The sequence below is a fragment of the Hordeum vulgare genome, chromosome 3H (genome assembly GCF_904849725.1).
Source record: "Hordeum vulgare subsp. vulgare chromosome 3H, MorexV3_pseudomolecules_assembly, whole genome shotgun sequence".
Classification (NCBI taxonomy): Eukaryota; Viridiplantae; Streptophyta; class Magnoliopsida; order Poales; family Poaceae; genus Hordeum; species Hordeum vulgare.
Genome location: NC_058520.1, coordinates 535,258,954 through 535,276,822, shown reverse-complemented (window position 1 = coordinate 535,276,822; position 17,869 = coordinate 535,258,954). Strand labels below are relative to the sequence as shown.

At 42.5% G+C, this 17,869-nt stretch overlaps 1 protein-coding gene across 1 annotated transcript; it reads left to right on the top strand.

Moving 5' to 3' along the window:
- The first annotated feature begins 646 nt into the window (after positions 1-646).
- On the top strand, positions 647-1,747 carry LOC123440463. Its single transcript, XM_045117028.1, has 2 exons — positions 647-1,037; positions 1,117-1,747. The coding sequence occupies exons 1-2, from the start codon at positions 690-692 to the stop codon at positions 1,603-1,605; spliced, it is 837 nt and encodes a 278-aa protein (XP_044972963.1). The 5' UTR covers positions 647-689; the 3' UTR covers positions 1,606-1,747.
- The last annotated feature ends 16,122 nt before the right edge of the window (positions 1,748-17,869 follow it).

Genomic DNA, 17,869 nt, shown 5'->3' with positions numbered 1-17,869 from the left:
TATGAATGTTTGGTATAAAATATACTTGTTTTAGATCACTCCGGGCCCCAAAATGAATTGGAACGGCTCTAGGGGCGGGGAGAGAGTTTAGAAAGATGACAGGGCGACAATGATGAGGGGGTGAGGTTGGCTTGAGAGCACCTAAAGTCACAGACAATGGTTCAACCGGAGGTTCGTTGGGCGGTTTGAAGTAGAAGACGAACTAGAAGGACAAGAAGTTAAATAGTGTTAGCTACCTCCTCTATTCTCATGAACAACACACAAATCACATTGTTATAGCATGTTGTGTTCTTCATAATTATGCACTGTCACAAGGGATTGATGAATTTATTATACCGGAAGTGACATGGACCACCCAACCAATTCGAACAACAAGTCAACAAGCAAGTGACCATAGGGCCACGGTAGACCGTAGGCTGCAAATTGCCGCCCAAATGTGGGAAGATAGGCAAATCATGTATGCAAATTTATGAGTGTGTGACACTCCATGTATCATGTATCATTTATTGTGTTAAAACCATGTATTTGTAGTGTTGAAACCATGTATTTGGATTTATTTGATGGCTGGACAGATTACATCTATGATATTTGATGGCTGAAACCACTTCTTTGGACAGATTGCATCTATGATATTTGATATTTGTTAAACTATAATCCATTTTTTGCAACATTTTGATGTCTTGACAGAAATGGACAATACCGAAGTCACCGCTGCAAGTGGGCACTCCATCAAGAGTGGGGTCATTGTATGGACTCCTGCAATGACCAACACGATGCTGGGGTTTTTGGCTGACCTTGTTGCAAAAGGAAAGAGGACTTCTAGTGGGTTCAGGGAGGCACATCACAGACAATGTGCTGCTGTTTTGAATGAGCAGTTCAAACTAGCTGTCACTGCAGAACAAGTTCGAAACCATCTCAAGAAGTGGAGGAAGATTTGGGGAAGGGTTGTCATCTTGAAGAATTTAAGTGGAGCTCTATGGGATGAAGATACTTGCACAATTAGGCTTGCCGAAGAACACTATGCAGGTCATTGCATGGTAAGCTTCTAATGCTATGAGATGATATCATGCTATTTTCGGCCTACATTATTGCTAATCACTTGCACTTTTTTTGTAGGCACACAAAGCTGATGCCCCTTACTTGAACACCCCAATTGAACACTATCATGCTATGGCGACCATCTTTGGGACAACCGCGGCTTCGGGGATCAATGCTAGGTCTGGGAATGATCTACTTTCTATTGAAGTGGAAGATGAGGAGAATGGTGAGGTGAACACATCACCAAATGTTGCTGAGTCCTCTCACCCCAAAGGACCACCAAAAAAGAAGGCCAAGGTAGTGAAAGTTCTTGAAGATCCACTAGTTACCACTCTCAATTACGGGTTCAAACTTGTGGCTGATGCTCTTGTGAAGTCTGGGGATGATGATGATATACCCGCTGAACTTTGGGATGAGGTCTGCAAGTTGGGAGAATTTGATGAAGAGCACCTAGCCCACTACTATGCTCATCTTGTTGACAATCCGAAGATCGCAAAAGCCTTCATGACACTTTCCCAAACCAACAAATCTGTTTGGGTGAGTAGGTATGTGAAGAAGAACTTCTAAATTCGATATGGTTGTATGGTTGTCAAGTATGTGAACAACATGTATGGCTGTAGTGCACTTTGCTTTGGATATTTGGGTGTTTGCTTTTGGATGTGTATGATTGTCAAGTATGGCTGTAGTTGTTGGCTGGATGTATGGCTGGATGTGGTTTTTGGATATTTGGTATTTAATGATATTGTTGCTGCAAATTGTGTTACATGTCAATACATATATTGTTGTGTTGTTTTTCTTCAAAATACAAACGAAATGCTGCTGAAATTTCGAATTTTTGTTATTCCAATTTTCATTCCATGCCTCCCAACCAAACACTGGAACGGAACCATCCCGTTCCACTTTTTTGCTCGTACTAAACACAGGAACGGAACCGACCCGTTCCTCTGGAATGGAACCATTCCATTCCATGACAGTTGGTTCTCCAACCAAACACACCCTTACAAATAAAGGGGTTTGGGTAGCCAATTACACGAACTAGCAAGAACAAGGCACTAAGATGACAGGCGTAGCTGGAGGCGGGTGTATCCCGAGCTTGATGACGCAAACTGAATAACGATGCCTCGACAAGGGAACGACATAAAAAGCGCCGCCATTGTCCACCATGACCGTAATCGACACAATTTTCATCGCTAGTTACGCCACTAGGCGTGCACCGTCAGCATCGTTGGTCCCTTCAACCGGAGCAAACTCCAAAACGGTGCTCGGAAAAGGGGCTACAACGCAAAAACACCGCCATTGCCGTATCCCAAGGAGATCTAGGGTTTCCCCCGGAGTTGTCCGCGCTGTCGTGGACCACACAAGGGTAGAATCCCTGCGGATCCGCCCAGCTGCCGACGTGTCGCACCCGCCACCACGTCGACCGCAATCCAGGGACCAAGGCCCACACCCGGGCCCACATTCGGCCGCGCAACCGCCGATCGATCTGATCACGCCACCGCCGTCCCTCGTGACCGCGACGCACCCGTAAACGGAGGATAGCCCCGCGCTGCCCAAGGCACCGGCAACCATATCTCGAACAGATCGACCACCAGCCACATAGGAGCGCCCCGAGCGCCCCCCCCACGCGAGAACCAGGGGGAGTCACGAGCGCGTGATACAGCCATCGCCCCTCGAGTCCTCGCCGCCACCCCCCCGCTGTCGCCAACGCGCCGCCAACAGCCGCTGAACACCGCCCGCGCAGGTCCTGTAGCTGAGTGGAGGAAAGGTCCCGCCACCACCGACGATGATCGGGCTTTGCCCAACGACGCTCCCCGACGATGGCAGGGAGGAGAGGTGGGAGAGGGAGTTGAGGACGCGGCGACACTAGGGTTCCTCCTCGGTAACCGCGCGAGGGCGACATGGGAGGGGTCGAGGGAAGATGGGCCACACAGTTTTCCTTTTTTACTTGCCTAGTAGATTTCCATGATGATGGACATGGCTCAATCATGCAAATGTCCTTTTCCAGCGATCACCGGCTTGTTGTCTCTGAACGTGCATGATTTCCCTTTTGAGAAGATGACATGTACAATTTAATTAACAAATGGTAGCTGAGTTTGCACCTTGTTCAGTGGCAACATAGTTGTGGCCCCAGCTACAAACCTTCTCCACAAATATTCTAGGGAGGCGATACCATGAATAAACGGTAGTACCTTTTTAACACCTTGCACTGTTTTCATCAAAACTAAGGGCAACTTCAACGGGGCGACCCATCTCGTCCGCTGGAGTCTGTTTGGGTCAGTGCAGACACAAAAGTCGGCCCAACACGCCGACCCAAACGAAGGCACGTCCGCTTTTCGTCCGGGGGCGACCCATTCCCGGCCCATTTTTGAGTCGGATTTGCGTCGGCACGAACACGAGACGGATGCGTGCGAGCTCGTCTTCTCCTCCCCCGGGCCCGCTGGTCGGTGGCACATTGTCCTCCCCATCCAACGACAACCCTCACCTCCTTCGTCGCTAACACCGCCGCCCATTTTTTCCGGTGACACTGTCGGCGGCGCAACATCCGCTCAGCAACGCCGCCACCTCCCATGTTGCCAGCCACCGCAGTCTTGCCGCCGGGGAACTAGTAGAGGCAAAGTTGTCCGTGTCTTTCGATGAGATCGTGGGAATCATTTTGGTGGAGTAGACTTTGATGATCCACATCACAATCTTCGAACATTTCGGAAACCCTCATGACGTCCATTCTTCGTTTCTGGACCATTCTGGAAACCCTCGTGACATCCGTGATCTCATCCGGGACTCCGAACAACCTTCGGTCACCAACACATATAACTCAACTATACTAAAACATCATCGAACCTTAAGTGTGCCAACCCTGCGGGTTCGAGAACTATGCAGACATGACCCAAGACACTTCTCAGTCAATATCCAATAGCGGGACCTGGATGCCCATATTGGATCCTACATATTCCACGAAGATATTATCAGTTTAACCTCTGCGCCAAGGATTCATATAATCCCGTATGTCATTCCCTTTGTCCTTCGGTATGTTACTTGCCTCAGATTCGATTGTCGGTATCTGCATACCTATTTCAATCTCGTTACTGGCAAGTCTCTTTACTCGTTCTGTAATACAAGATACCGTGACTTACACTTAGTCACATTGCTTGCAAGGCTTGTGTGCGATGTTGTATTACCGAGGGGGCCTTGAGATACCTCTCCGTCAGATGGAGTGACAGATCCCAGTCTTGATCCATGCTAACTCAACAGACACCTTCGGAGATACCTGTAGAGCACCTTCATAGTCACCCAGTTACATTGTGACGTTTGATACACATAAGGTATTCCTCCGGTGTCAGTGAATTACATGATCTCATGATCATAGGAATGAATACTTGACACACAGAAAACAAAAGCAATAAAATGACACGATCACATGCTACGTTTATAATTTGGGTCTTGTCCATCACATGATTCTCCTAATGATGTGATCCCGTTATCAAGTGACAACACTTGTCTATGGTCAGGAAACCTTGACCATCTTTGATCAACGAGCTAGTCAACTAGAGGCTTACTAGGGACAGTGTTTTCTCTATGTATCCACACATGTATTTGTGTTTTCAATCAATACAATTATAGCATGGATAATAAACGATTATCATGAACAAAGAAATATAATAATAAATAATTTATTATTGCCTCTAGGGCATATTTCCAACAGTCTCCCACTTGCACTAGAGTCAATAATCTAGTTCACATCACCATGTGGTTTTAACGAATCCAACACCCATACTGTTCTGGGGTTTGATCACGTCTTGCTCGTGAGAGAAGTTTCAGTCAACAGTTCTGAATCTTTCAGATCCGTGTGTGCTTTTCAAATCTTTATGTCATCTTATAGATGCTGCTACTACGTGCTATTCGGGAATACTCCAAATATCTACTCTACTATACGAATCTGTTTTACTACTTAGAGTTATTCGGATTAGTGTCAAAGCTTGCATCGACGTAACCCTTTACGACGAACTCTTTAACCACCTCCATAATCGAGAAAAAAAATCCTTAGTCCATTAGTTACTAAGGATAACTTTGACCGCTGTTTTTAGTGATTCAATCCTGGATCACTCTTTGTACTCCTTGACAGACTAATGACAAGGCACACATCAGGTGCGGTACACAACATGGCATATTTTAGAGTCTACGGCTAAGGCATAGGGGACGACCTTCGTCCTTTCTCTTTCTTCTGCCGTGGTCGGGCTTTGAGTCTTACTCAAACTCACACCTTACAACACAGCCAAGAACTCCTTCTTTGCTCATCTATTTTGAACTCCTTCAAAAACTTGTCAAGGCATGCATTTCACTGAAAGTTCTATTAAGCGTTTTGATCTATCTCTATAGATCTTGACGCTCAATGGTCAAGTAGCTCTATCCAGATTTTCCTTTAAAAAACTACTTTCAAACAACCCTTTATGCTTTACAGAAATTCTACATTACTTCCGATCATCAATATGTCAACCACATATACTTATCAGAAATTCTATAGTGCTCCCACTCACTTCTTTGGAAATACAAGTTTCTCATAAACCTTGTATAAACCCAAAAACTTCGATTATCTCATCAAAGCGTATATTCCAACTCCGAGATGCTTGCAGCAGTCCATAGAAGGATCGCTGGAGCTTGCATACTTGTTAGCATCCTTATGATTGACATAACCTTCTGCTTGTATCACTTACAACCTTTCCTCAAGAAAACCGTCGAGGAAACAATGTTTTGACATCCTATGTGCAATATTTCACAAACAATGCAACAATTGCTAACATAATTCCAACATATTTTTAGCATCGCTATGAGTGAGAAAGTCTCATCATAGTCAACTCCTTGAACTTGTCGAAAACATATTTGCGATAAGTCGAGCTTTTCTTAATGGTGACTTTTCACCATCATCGTCTGTCTTCCCTTTTAAAGATCCATCTTTACTTTAACAGTCCTATGACCATCAATTAGTTCTTCCAAAGTAAACTTTATTTTCATACATGGATCCTCTCGGATTTTACGGCCTCCAGCCATTTGTCAGAATCCGGGCCCACCATCGCTTCTCCATATCTCGTAGGTTCATTGTTGTTCAACAACATGACCTCCAAGACAAGGTTACAGTACCACTCTGTAGTAGTACGCGACCTTGTCGACCTACGAGGTTTGTAGTAACTTTATATGAAGCTCAATGATCACCATCATTGGTTTCCACTTCAATTGGTGTAGGCGCCACATGAACAACTTCATGCGCCCTGCTACACACTGGTTGAAGTGACGGTTCACTAACCTCATCAAGTTCCACCACCCTCCCACTCAATTCTTTCAAGAGAAACTTTTCCTCGAGAAAGGACCCGTTTCTAGAAAAAACACTTCACTTCCGGATCTAAGATAGGAGATATACCCAACTATTTTGGATATCCTATGAAGATGCATTTATCTGCTTTGGGTTCGAGCTTATCAGACTAAAACTTTTTCACATAAGCATCGCAGCCCCAAACTTTTAAGAAACGACAGCTTAGGTTTCTCCAAACCATAATCTATACTGTGTCATCTCAACGGAAATACAGGGTGCCCTATTGAAAGTGAATGCGGTTGTCTCTAATGCATAACCCATAAACGATAGTGGTAATTCGATAAGAGACATCATAGTATGCACCATATCAAATAGGGTGCGGCTATGACGTTCGGACACACCAACACACTGTGGTGTTCGAGGTGGCATAAAATGTGAAACAATTTCCACATTGTCTTAACTATGCACCAAAACTCGCAACTCAGATATTCATCTCTATGATCATATCGTAGACAGTTTATCCTCTTGTCACGACGATCTTCACTCTGAAATAACCTTGAACTTTTCAATATCTCAGACTTGTGATTCGTCAAGTAAATACTCATGTATCTAATCAAATCATGAGTGAAGTAAGAACATAACGATATCCACTGCGTGCCTCAACACTTATTGGACTGCACACATCAAAAATGTATTGCATCCAACAAGTTACTTTCTTGTTCCATGTGGTATGATTTTGCATGTCTCAAGTGATTCAAAATCAAGTGAGTCCAAACGATCCACCTGCATGGAGTTTCCTCATGCGTTTTACACCAATATGACTCAAGTGGCAGTGCCACAAGTAAGTGGTACTATCATTATTACTCTGTATATTTTGGCACCAATATTACGAACATGTGTAACACTACGATCGAGATTCAATAAACCATTGAAGGTAATTATTCAAACAAATAGAATAACTATTATTCTCTTTAAATGAATAATCATATTGCAATAAACACGATCCAATCATGTTCATGCTCAACGCAAACACCAAATAACAATTATTTAGGTTTAACACCAATTCCTGATGGTAGAGGGAGCGTGCGATGTTTGATCACATAAACCTTGGAAACACTTCCAACACTTATCGTCACCTTGCCTTTAGCTAGTCTCCGTTTATTCCGTAGCTTTCATTTCGAGTTACTAATCACTTAGCAACCGAACCGGTATCCAATACCCTCGTGCTACTAGGAGTACTAGTAAAGTAAACATCAATATCATGTATATCAAATATACTTATGTCGACTTTGCCAGCCTTCTTATCTACCAAGCATCTAGAGTAGCTCCGCCTTAGTGACAGTTCCCCTCATAACAGAAGCACTTAGTCTCGGGTTTGGGTTCAATCTTGGTTTTCTTCATTAGAGCAGCAACTGGTTTGCCGTTTCATGAAGTATCCCTTCTAGCCCTTGCCCTTCATGAAACTAGTGGTTTTACTAACCATCAACAATTGATGCTTGCTACGGCGACAGAGATATTCTGTCGTCTCTTGAGCTTGCATTGGTTTTTCCCTTGAAGAGGAAAGGGCGATGCAGCACAGGAGCAGTAAGTATTTCCCTCAGTTTGAGAACCAAGGTATTAATCCAGTAGGAGAATCTCGTCAAGTCCAGAGTACCTGCACAAACACAAAAGAGCTTGCACCCAACGCTATAAAGGGGTTGTCAATCCCTTCAAGATTGATTGCAAAGTGAGATCTGAAGGCGGAAAGTGCAACAAGAAAAAGAGTAAGGCTAAAAATATAATGTGGAGTAGACCCGGGGGCCATAGTGTTCACTAGAGGCTGATACGTCTCAAACGTATCTATAATTTTTGATGATTTCATGTTGTTATCTTGTCAACTTTGGATGTTTTGTTTACCTTTTATATATTTTTTGGGACTAACTTATTAATTCAGTGCCAAGCGCCAGTTCCTGTTTTTTCTGTGTTTTTGACTCTTTTCAGATCTGATTTTGGAACGGAGTCCAAACGGAATAAAATCCCCGAAATAAATTTTTTCAGAATGGAAGAAGATCGGGAGGATTGAGGGCCAAGCAAGTGGGCCCACAGGGGGCCCACAAGCCCTGTTGCTGCGGCCAGGGGGAGGCCGCGGCAACCAAGCTTGTGGACCCCCTGGCGCTCCCCCGCCCTAGGTCTTTGGCCTATAAATTCCCTAAAAATCTAGAAAAATCAGGGCATCAACGAAAACACTTTTCCGCCGCCGCAAGCTTCCGTTTCCGCGAGATCTCATCTAGAGACCCCTCCCGGTGCCCTGCCGGAGGGGACTTTGGAGTTGGAGGGCTTCTTTATCAACATCATCGCCCCTCCAATGACTCGTGAGTAGTTCACTTCAGACCTAAGGGTTTGTAGTTAGTAGCTAGATGGCTTCTTCTCTCTCTTGGATCTTCAATACAAAGTTCTCCATGATCTTCATGGAGATCTATCCGATGTAATCCACTTTGGCGGTGTGTTTGTAGAGATCCAATGAATTGTGGATTTGTGATAAGATTATCTATGATATATATTTGAGTCTTTGCTGATTTCTTATATGCATGATTTGATATCCTTGTAAGTCCCTCCGAGTCTTGGGTTTTGTTTGGCCAACTAGATCTATGATTCTTGCAATGGGAGAAGTTCTTGGTTTTGGGTTCATACGTGTGGTGACCTTTCCCAGTGACAGAAGGGGCAGCAAGGCACGCATCATGTTGTTGCCATCAAGGGTAACAAGATGGGCTTTTATCGTAGATATGAGATTGTCCATCTACATCATGTCATCTTGCTTAAGGCGTTACTCTGTTCTCATGAACTTAATACACTAGATGCATGCTGGATAGCGGTCGATGTGTGGAGTAATAGTAGTAGATGCAGAAAGTATCGGTCTACTTGTTTTGGAAGTGATGCCTATAGATATAATCATTGCCATAGATAACGCCATGACTTTGTGCGGTTCTATCAATTGCTCGACAGTAATTCGTTCACCCACCGTCTACTTGCTTTCATGAGAGAAGCCACTAGTGAACACTATGGCCCCCGGGTCTATTCACACCTATCGTTTCCACTTTCGCTTTTACTTTGCTTTGTTACTTTGTTGCTTTCAGTTCTCACTTGGCAAACAATCTATAAGGGGTTGACAACCCCTTCATAGCATTGGGTGCAAGCTCTTTGTGTTTGTGCAGGTACTTGTGATAATCCTTCACTGGATCGATACCTTGGTTCTCAAAACTGAGGGAAATACTTACCGCCGCTGTGCTACATCACCCTTTCCGCTTTGAGGGAACACCAACTCAAGGCTCCAAGGCCACGGGGGAATCCTTTGCATATTTGCCAAGGAAGTCCCTAAAGGCGTAGCTGAAGCAGAAGGATTCCTGGTGCCGTTGCTGAGGAATATCAAGACAAGAATAGTCTCCCGCCAGCACGCTTGTTTCTAGCGCCGTTGGAAGGTCTTTTGTTGCAGTAGTAGAGGCTTCTCTCAAAATAGCAAATATTACCGTGGGTGAACAAATTACTGTCGAGCAATTGATAGAACCGCGCAAAATCATGACGATATCTAAGGCAATGATCATACATATAGGCATCACGTCCGAGACAAGTAGACCGATACTTTCTGCATCTACTACTATTACTCCACACATCGACCGCTATCCAGCATGCATCTAGTGTATTGAGTTCATGACGAACAGAGTAAGGCCTTAAGCAAGATGACATGATGTAGAGGGATAATCTCAAACAAATGATGAAAACCCCATCTTTTTACCCTTGATGGCAACAACACGATACGTGCCTCGCTACCCCTTCTGTCACTGGGTGAGGTCATCGCATGGTATGAACCAAAAACCAAGCACTTCTCCCATTGCAAGAATCCTAGATCTAGTTGGCCAAACAAAACCCACAACTCGAAGAGAATTACAAGGATATGAAATCATGCATATAAGAGATCAAAAGGAACTCAAATAAGATTCATAGATAATCTGATCATAAATCCACAATTCATCGAATCTCGACAAACACACCACAAAAGAAGATTACATCGGATAGATCTCCATGAAGATCATGGATAACTTTGTATTGAAGATCCAAGAGAGAGAGGAAGCCATCAAGTTACTAGATATGACCCGTAGGTCTATGGTGAACTACTCACGCATCATCGGAGAGGTCATGGTGTTGATGAAGAAGCCCTCTTTATCCGAATCCCCCCTCCGACAAGGCACCAGAAAGTGCCCCAGATGGGATCTTGCGGAGACAGAAGCTTGCGGCGGCGGAAAAGTACTTTCGATGATCTCCTGATTTTTTCTGGGATTTTAGGGAATATATAGGCGAAAAACCTAGGGCAGGGGAGCCACGGGGAGCTCACAAGCCTGCTAGGCCCGCCCCCTAGGCCGAGCCTGGTGGGCTTGTGACCTCCTCCGAGGTCTCCTGCCTTGGTTCTCAAGTCTCCCGCGTGTCTTCTGTTATGGAAAAAATCATTCCGCAGATTTTATTCCGTTTGGACTCCGTTTAAAATTCTCCTATGAAAAGGGTCAAAAACACGGAAAAAACAGGAACTGGCACTTGGCACTGAGTTAAAAAGTTAGTCCCCAAAAAGATATAGAAGACATTCAAAACGTCCAAAGTTTGACAAGATAATAGCATGAAACCATCAAAAATTATAGATACGTTGGAGACGTATCAAGCATCCCCAAGCTTAACTCCTGCTCGTCCTCGAGTAGGGAAGTGATAAAGACTGAATTTTTGATGTAGAATGCTACCTAGCATAGTTGTCCTTTGCAACTTCTTTCACGTGACATGAATGTTCAGATCCGTAAGATTCAAAACAATAGTTTTCTATTGACATGAAAACAATAATACTTCAAGCAAACTAGCAAGGTAATCATAAACTTTCAAAATAACAAGGCCAAAGAAAGTTATCCCTACAAAATCGTATAGTCTGGCTATGCTCCATCATCCTCACACAACTAATGTAAATCATGCACAACCCCGGTATTGTCCAAGTAATTGTTTTTAGACTCTTACTTTCTCAAAAAATTTGTAACTATCACGCAATACATGAGCGTGAGCCATGGATATAGCACTATAGGTGGAATAGAGTGTGGTGGTGGTTGTGAGACAAAAGAGGAGGAGATGGTCACATTGACTCGGCGTATCAAAAGGCTATGGAGATGCCCATTAATAGATATCAATGTGAATGAGTAGGGATTGCCATACAAATGATTCACTAGAGCTAAAAGTATGTGAAAGCTCAAAAGGATAACTAGTGGGTGTGCATCCAACTTGCTTGCTCACGAAGACCTAGGGAAATTTTGTGGAAGCCCATCATTGGAATATACAAGCCAAGTTATATAATAAAGATTCCCACTAGCTTATGGTGGTGACGAAACGAGAGGCTCTCAATCATGAAGAACATGGTGCTATTATGAAGCACAAGTGTAGAAAGAGATAGTAGCATTGTCCCTTCTCTCTTTTTCTCTTTTTTTTATTTGGGCTCTTGGGCCTCTTTTTTTTGTTTGGTCTCTTTGGGCTCTTTTTTCTATTTCCTCACATGGTACAATGCTCCAACAATGATGATCATCACACTTTTATTGACTCACAACTCAAAGCTTAGAACGATGATGACTCTATAGGAAATGCCTCCAGCAGTGTACCGGGATGTGCAACGATCTAGCTTGGCGTATGACGCCGAAACATCTCGCTAGCTATCTTACGATCATGCAATGGCAATATGAGAGTGACGGCAGAGGTCATGAGACGGAACGGTGGGAGTTGCACGGCAATATATCTCGGAATGGCTATGAAAATGCCATAGTAGGTAGGTATGGTGGCTGTTTTGAGGAAGACATATGGTGGGTTTGTGCACCGGCAAGAATTGTGTGGTACTAGAGAGGACATTAATGGTGGAAGGTGAAAGTGCATCTATACCATGGACTCACATTAATCATGAAGAACTCACATACTTTTTGTGAAAGTTTTTATTAGTAATCGAAACAAAGTGCTAAACGCATACTCCTAGGGGAAGGGTTGGTAGGTGTTAACCATCGCGCGATCCCGACCTCAACACAAAGGATGACAATCAATAGATCAATTATGCTCCGACTTCCTAACATAGTGGTTCACCATACGTGCATGCTACGGGAATCACTAACTTCAACTAAAGTATTTCTAGATTCACAACACCCTACTAACATAACTCTTAATATTACCAAATCCATGTCTCAAAACTAATTGAGAGGAATCAAGACTTCTCTTTCTACTCAATGCACATGAAGATGGATGTTTTTGTATCCTCTTTGGGTACTTATCACCTTTGGGACTACTTTCATAGCATAAGCCAACTACCAAGTCACGCACCGCCGTGCTCTAAAAGATCTAAGTGAAGCACATAGAGCAAAATTATCTAGCTCAAAATATATAAGTGAAGCACGATGAACATTCTAGCAAAATCACGATGAGTGCATGTCTCTCTCAAAAGGTGTGCAGCAAGTATGATTGTGACACAACAAAAATAAAAGACTCCTAAGATACAAGACGCTCCAAGCAAAACACATATCATGTGGTGAATAAAAATATAGCTCCAAGTAATGTTACCGATGGATGGAAGACGAAAGAGGGGATGCCTTCCCGGGGCATCCCCAAGCTTAGGCTTTTTGGTGTCCTTGAATTTGGCTTGAGATGCCTTGGGAATCCCCAAGCTTGAGCTCTTTCCACTCCTTATCTCTTTGTCCATGAGAACATCACCCAAAACTTGAAAACTTCACAACACAAAACTTAAAGAGAAACTCGTGATAACATTAGCACAAGAAAACAAACTACCACCACTTTAGGTACTGTAGCAATCTTGATTTCTATTTATATTGGTGTTAGGCTACTGTATTCTCACTTTCCCATGGCTAGTACCCCCCGATACTATCCATAGTTTCATCAAAACAAGCAACCAACTCAACAAAAACAGAATCTATCAAAAACAGACCAGTCTGTAGCAATATGTATACTTTGTATACTTCTGCTACCTCAAAAATTCTGAAACATTACGAATGCCTGGGCAAAAGGCATATTAACCAGCAGCAAAAAGAATCAACTCAAAAGCTCTTTCTGAATAAAAATGAAAAATCATCTCGTGAGCGAAAAATTTCTGTCTTTTTCCAGCAGGATTAAACAACCATCACCAAGACTAGTCATAAAGGTTTTGCTTGGCTCAAACACAAAAAAAAAACAAAAAATACACAATGATAACATAATTATGATTATGTGGACGCAAAAAAACAGAAATAAAAAGAAATAAATTAATTGGGTTGCCTCCCAATAAGCGCTATTGTTTAACGCCCTTAGCTAGGCATAAGGCGATAGAATCACGTATCGTCATCTTTGGTGCTCAAACCATAATTCGCCCTCATCATGGATTCATAAGGACATCTTATTTTCGTTCTAGGAAAGTGCTCCATGCCCTTCTTTAAAGGAAATTGAAATCTAATATTCCCTTCCTTCATATCGATGATAGCACCGATAGTCCTTAGGAAAGGTCTAGGAAGAATAATAGGGCATGTAGGATTGCAATCAATGCCAAGCACAATGAAATCCACGGGTACATAGTTCCTATTTGCAATAATAAGAACATCATTGATCCTTCGCATGGGTTTCTTGACAGTAGAATCCGCAAGATGCAAATTAAGAGAACACTCTTCAAGCTCATTAAAACCCAGAACATCACATAAAGACTTTGGAATCGCGGAAACACTAGCACCCAAATCACACAAAGCATTGCATTCATAGTTTTTGATTTTGATTTTGATAGTAGGTTCCCACTCATCATGAATCTTTCTAGGGATAGAGACTTCCAATTCAAGTTTCTCTTCAAGAGATTTTATCATAGCTTCGACGATATGATCGGTAAAGGCCTTGTTTTGGCTATAAGCGTGTGGAGAGTTTAGCATGGATTGCATCAAGGAAATGCATTCAATCAAGGAGAAACTATCATAATTGAATTCCTAGAAATCCAAAGTAGTAATTTCATTACTACTCAAAGTTTTAATATCCTCTACTCCACTTTCAATGCTTTTAACATCAAGATAGGTGGACTCCGAATCCTCGGGGCGTTTTTCAACCAAAGTGGATTCATATCTGATACGTCTCAAACGTATCTATAATTTTTGATGGTTCCATGCTATTATGTTGTCAACTTTGGATGCTTTATATGCATGAATATGCTATTTTATATCTTTTTTGGGACTAACCTATTAACTCAGTGCCAAGTGCCAGTTTCTGTTTTTTCCGTGTTTTGGCCCATTTTCAGACGGAGTCCAAATGGAATGAAACTTTACGATGATTTTTTGCGGACCAAAAGAGACCCCCGAAGCTTTGGAAGAAGGCCAGAAGAGCCACAAGGGAGTCACAAGCCCTGACGCCGCCACCACCCCCCTAGGTGGTGGCGACCAAGCTTGTGACCTCCTCATGGGCCCAACCGACGTAATTCCACCGCCATAAATTCCTATAAATTCAGAAACCCCCAGAAAGAAACCTAGATCGGGAGTTCCGCCGCTGCAAGCCTCTGTAGCCACCAAAAACCAATCTCGAGCCCGTTCCGGCACCCTGCCGGAGGGGGAATCCATCTCCGGTGGCCATCTTCATCATCCCGACGATCTCCATGACGAGGAGGGAGTAGTTCTCCCTCGGGGCTGATGGTATGTACCAGTAGCTATGTGTTTGATCTCTCTCTCTCCTGTTCTTGAGGTGTCTTGATCTCGATGTACCATGGGCTTTGCTACTATAGTTGGATCTTATGATGTTCTTCCCCCTCTCATTCTTGTAATGAATTGAGTTTCCCCTTTGGAGTTATCTTATCGGATTGAGTCTTTGAGAACACTTGATGTATGTCTTGCACGTGTCTATCTGCTGTGATCAACTTGCGGGTTTGTGACAATTGGGAACCTATGCATATGGGTTGGCACACGTGGATTCATGTGAGTACTTGATGTATGTTTTCGTGATCAACTTGCGGGTTCGTGACATTGGAAACCTATGCACAGGGGTTGGCACACGTTTTGACTCTCTGGTAGAAACTTTGGGGCACTCTTTGAAGTTCTATGTGTTGGTTGAATAGATGATCCTGAGATTATGTGATGCATATCTTATAATCATGCCCACGGATACTTGAGGTGACAATGGAGTATCTAGGTGACATTAGGGTCTTGGTTGATATGTATGTTAAGGTGTTATTCTAGTACGAACTCTATGATGGATCGAACGGAAAGAATAGCTTCGTGTTATTTTACTACAGACTCTTGAATAGATCAATCAGAAAGAATAACTTTGTGGTGGTTTCATACCCGACAATAATCTCTTCGTTTGTTCCCCGCTATTAGTGACTTTGGAGTGACTCTTTGTTGCATGTTGAGGGCTAGTTATATGATCCAATTATGTTATCATTGTTGAGAGAACTTCACTAGTGAAAGTATGAACCCAAGGCCTTGTTTCCACGCATTTCAATACCGTTCGTGCTCACTTTTACCATTTGTTACCTTGCTGTTTTTGTAATTTCAGATTACAAAAACCTATATCTACCATCCATATTGCACTTTTATCACCATCTCTTCGCCGAACTAGTGCACCTATACAACTTACCATTGTATTAGGTGTGTTGGGGAGACAAGAGACTCTTTGTTATTTGGTTGCAGGGTTTCTTGAGAGAGACCATCTTCATCCTATGCCTCCCGCGGATTGATAAACCTTAGGTCACCCACTTGAGGGAAAATTGCTACTGTCCTACAACCCTCTGCACTTGGAGGCCCAGCAACGTCTACAAGGAGAAGGTTGCGTAGTAGACATCAAGCTCTTTTCTGGCGTCGTTGCCGCGGAGGTTAGCGCTTGAATGTATATCTTTAGATCTTGCAATCGAATCTTTTTGTTTCTGGTTCTTTCTCTAGAAAACTACAAAAAAATGGAATTGAGGATGCCTCATATGCTCCATCTTTTCAATGTCTTTCGTGAGCATGATGGGAAGGAAAATTGTGCTCAAGTGCTGAAAGCATAATTACATAGAATGCTTGGCATAGAATATGTGAATGATGAGCATGATTGCAATGTTCTTAGCATTAATTCTTTGAATACCCATGATGCTAATGATATGCAAAGCCACAAGCTTGGGGATGCTATATTTGATGAAGATGATCATTTTAGTTCTTCCACTTTGAATGATCAACATTATTTTGATGAAAGCATGCCCCCTATCTATGATGATTATTGTGAGGATACTTATGCTTTAAAAAAGAGGGATGATAAAACTTGTCATACTCTCGAGAACCCTTCTGCTAAACCTTGCTTTTTCATTGTGGACACAATTTGTAGTGCTCAAGTCTTTTACGGTACTCCCACTACTATTCTTGAGAATAGATTTCCTTATGTGGAGAGTAGTAAAATTTCTATGCTTGTAAATCATGAAAATAATGCTTTAGGTGCTGGTTATATTGTTGAATTCATTCATGATGCTACTGAAAATTACTATGAGAGAGGATCATATGCTTCTACTTATTGCAATAGTATCAAGCTTCCTCTCCATATGTTGAATTTTTTGAAGCTATGCTTCTTTTGCTTTCCTATGCTAGTTGATTCTTGCTACAATAAATTGTTTGATCACAAAATCCCTATGCATAGGAAGTGGGTTAGACTTAAATGTGCTAGCTATTTGCTCCATGATGCTCTCGTTGTGTTTCAATCCTTACCTTTTATGTGAGCATCACTGAAATCAATGCCTAGCTAAGGGCGTTAAACGATAGCGCTTGTTGGGAGGCAACCCAACGAATCTATCCTTTTTCTTTCTGTTTGTGTTTTCCACACTTTCATAATTCTATTATGATTGTGTTTTTTGTGTTTCTTTTTGCGTTTGTGCCAAGCAAAACCGTTATGATTAGTCTTGGGGATGATCGTTTGGTCATGCTGGAAAAGACAGAAACTTTCTGCTCACGAAAAGAATTTTCTTTTTGTTTCTGTAAGAGCTTTTGAGTTGATTATTTTTTCTTCTGATCTCTACACAAATTCTTCAGACTTTCGTAATTTTTCAGAATTTTTGAAGTACAGAGGTATACGAAATATACAGATTCCTGCATACTGGTCTGCTGTTAACAGATTCTGTTTTTGTTGTGTTGGTTGCTTATTTTGATGAAACTATGGATAGTATCAGGGGGTATTAGCCATGTAAGATTGAAAATACAGTAACCCAACATCAGCATAAGTAGAATTTAAGTTTGCTACAGTAGCTAAGCAAGTGGTGGTTTGTTTTCTCATACTAATGTTATCACAAGTTTCTGTTTAAGTTTCGTGTTGTGAAGTTTTCAAGTTTTGGGTGAAGTTCTTATGGACAAAGAGATAAAGAGTGGCAAGAGCTCAAGCTTGGGGATTCCCAAGGTACCCCAAGATATTCAAGGATGTCGTAAAAGCCTAAGCTTGGGGATGCCCCGAGAAGGCATCCCCTGTTTCGTCTTCAATCCATCGGTAACGTTACTTGGGGCTATATTTTTATTCACCACATGA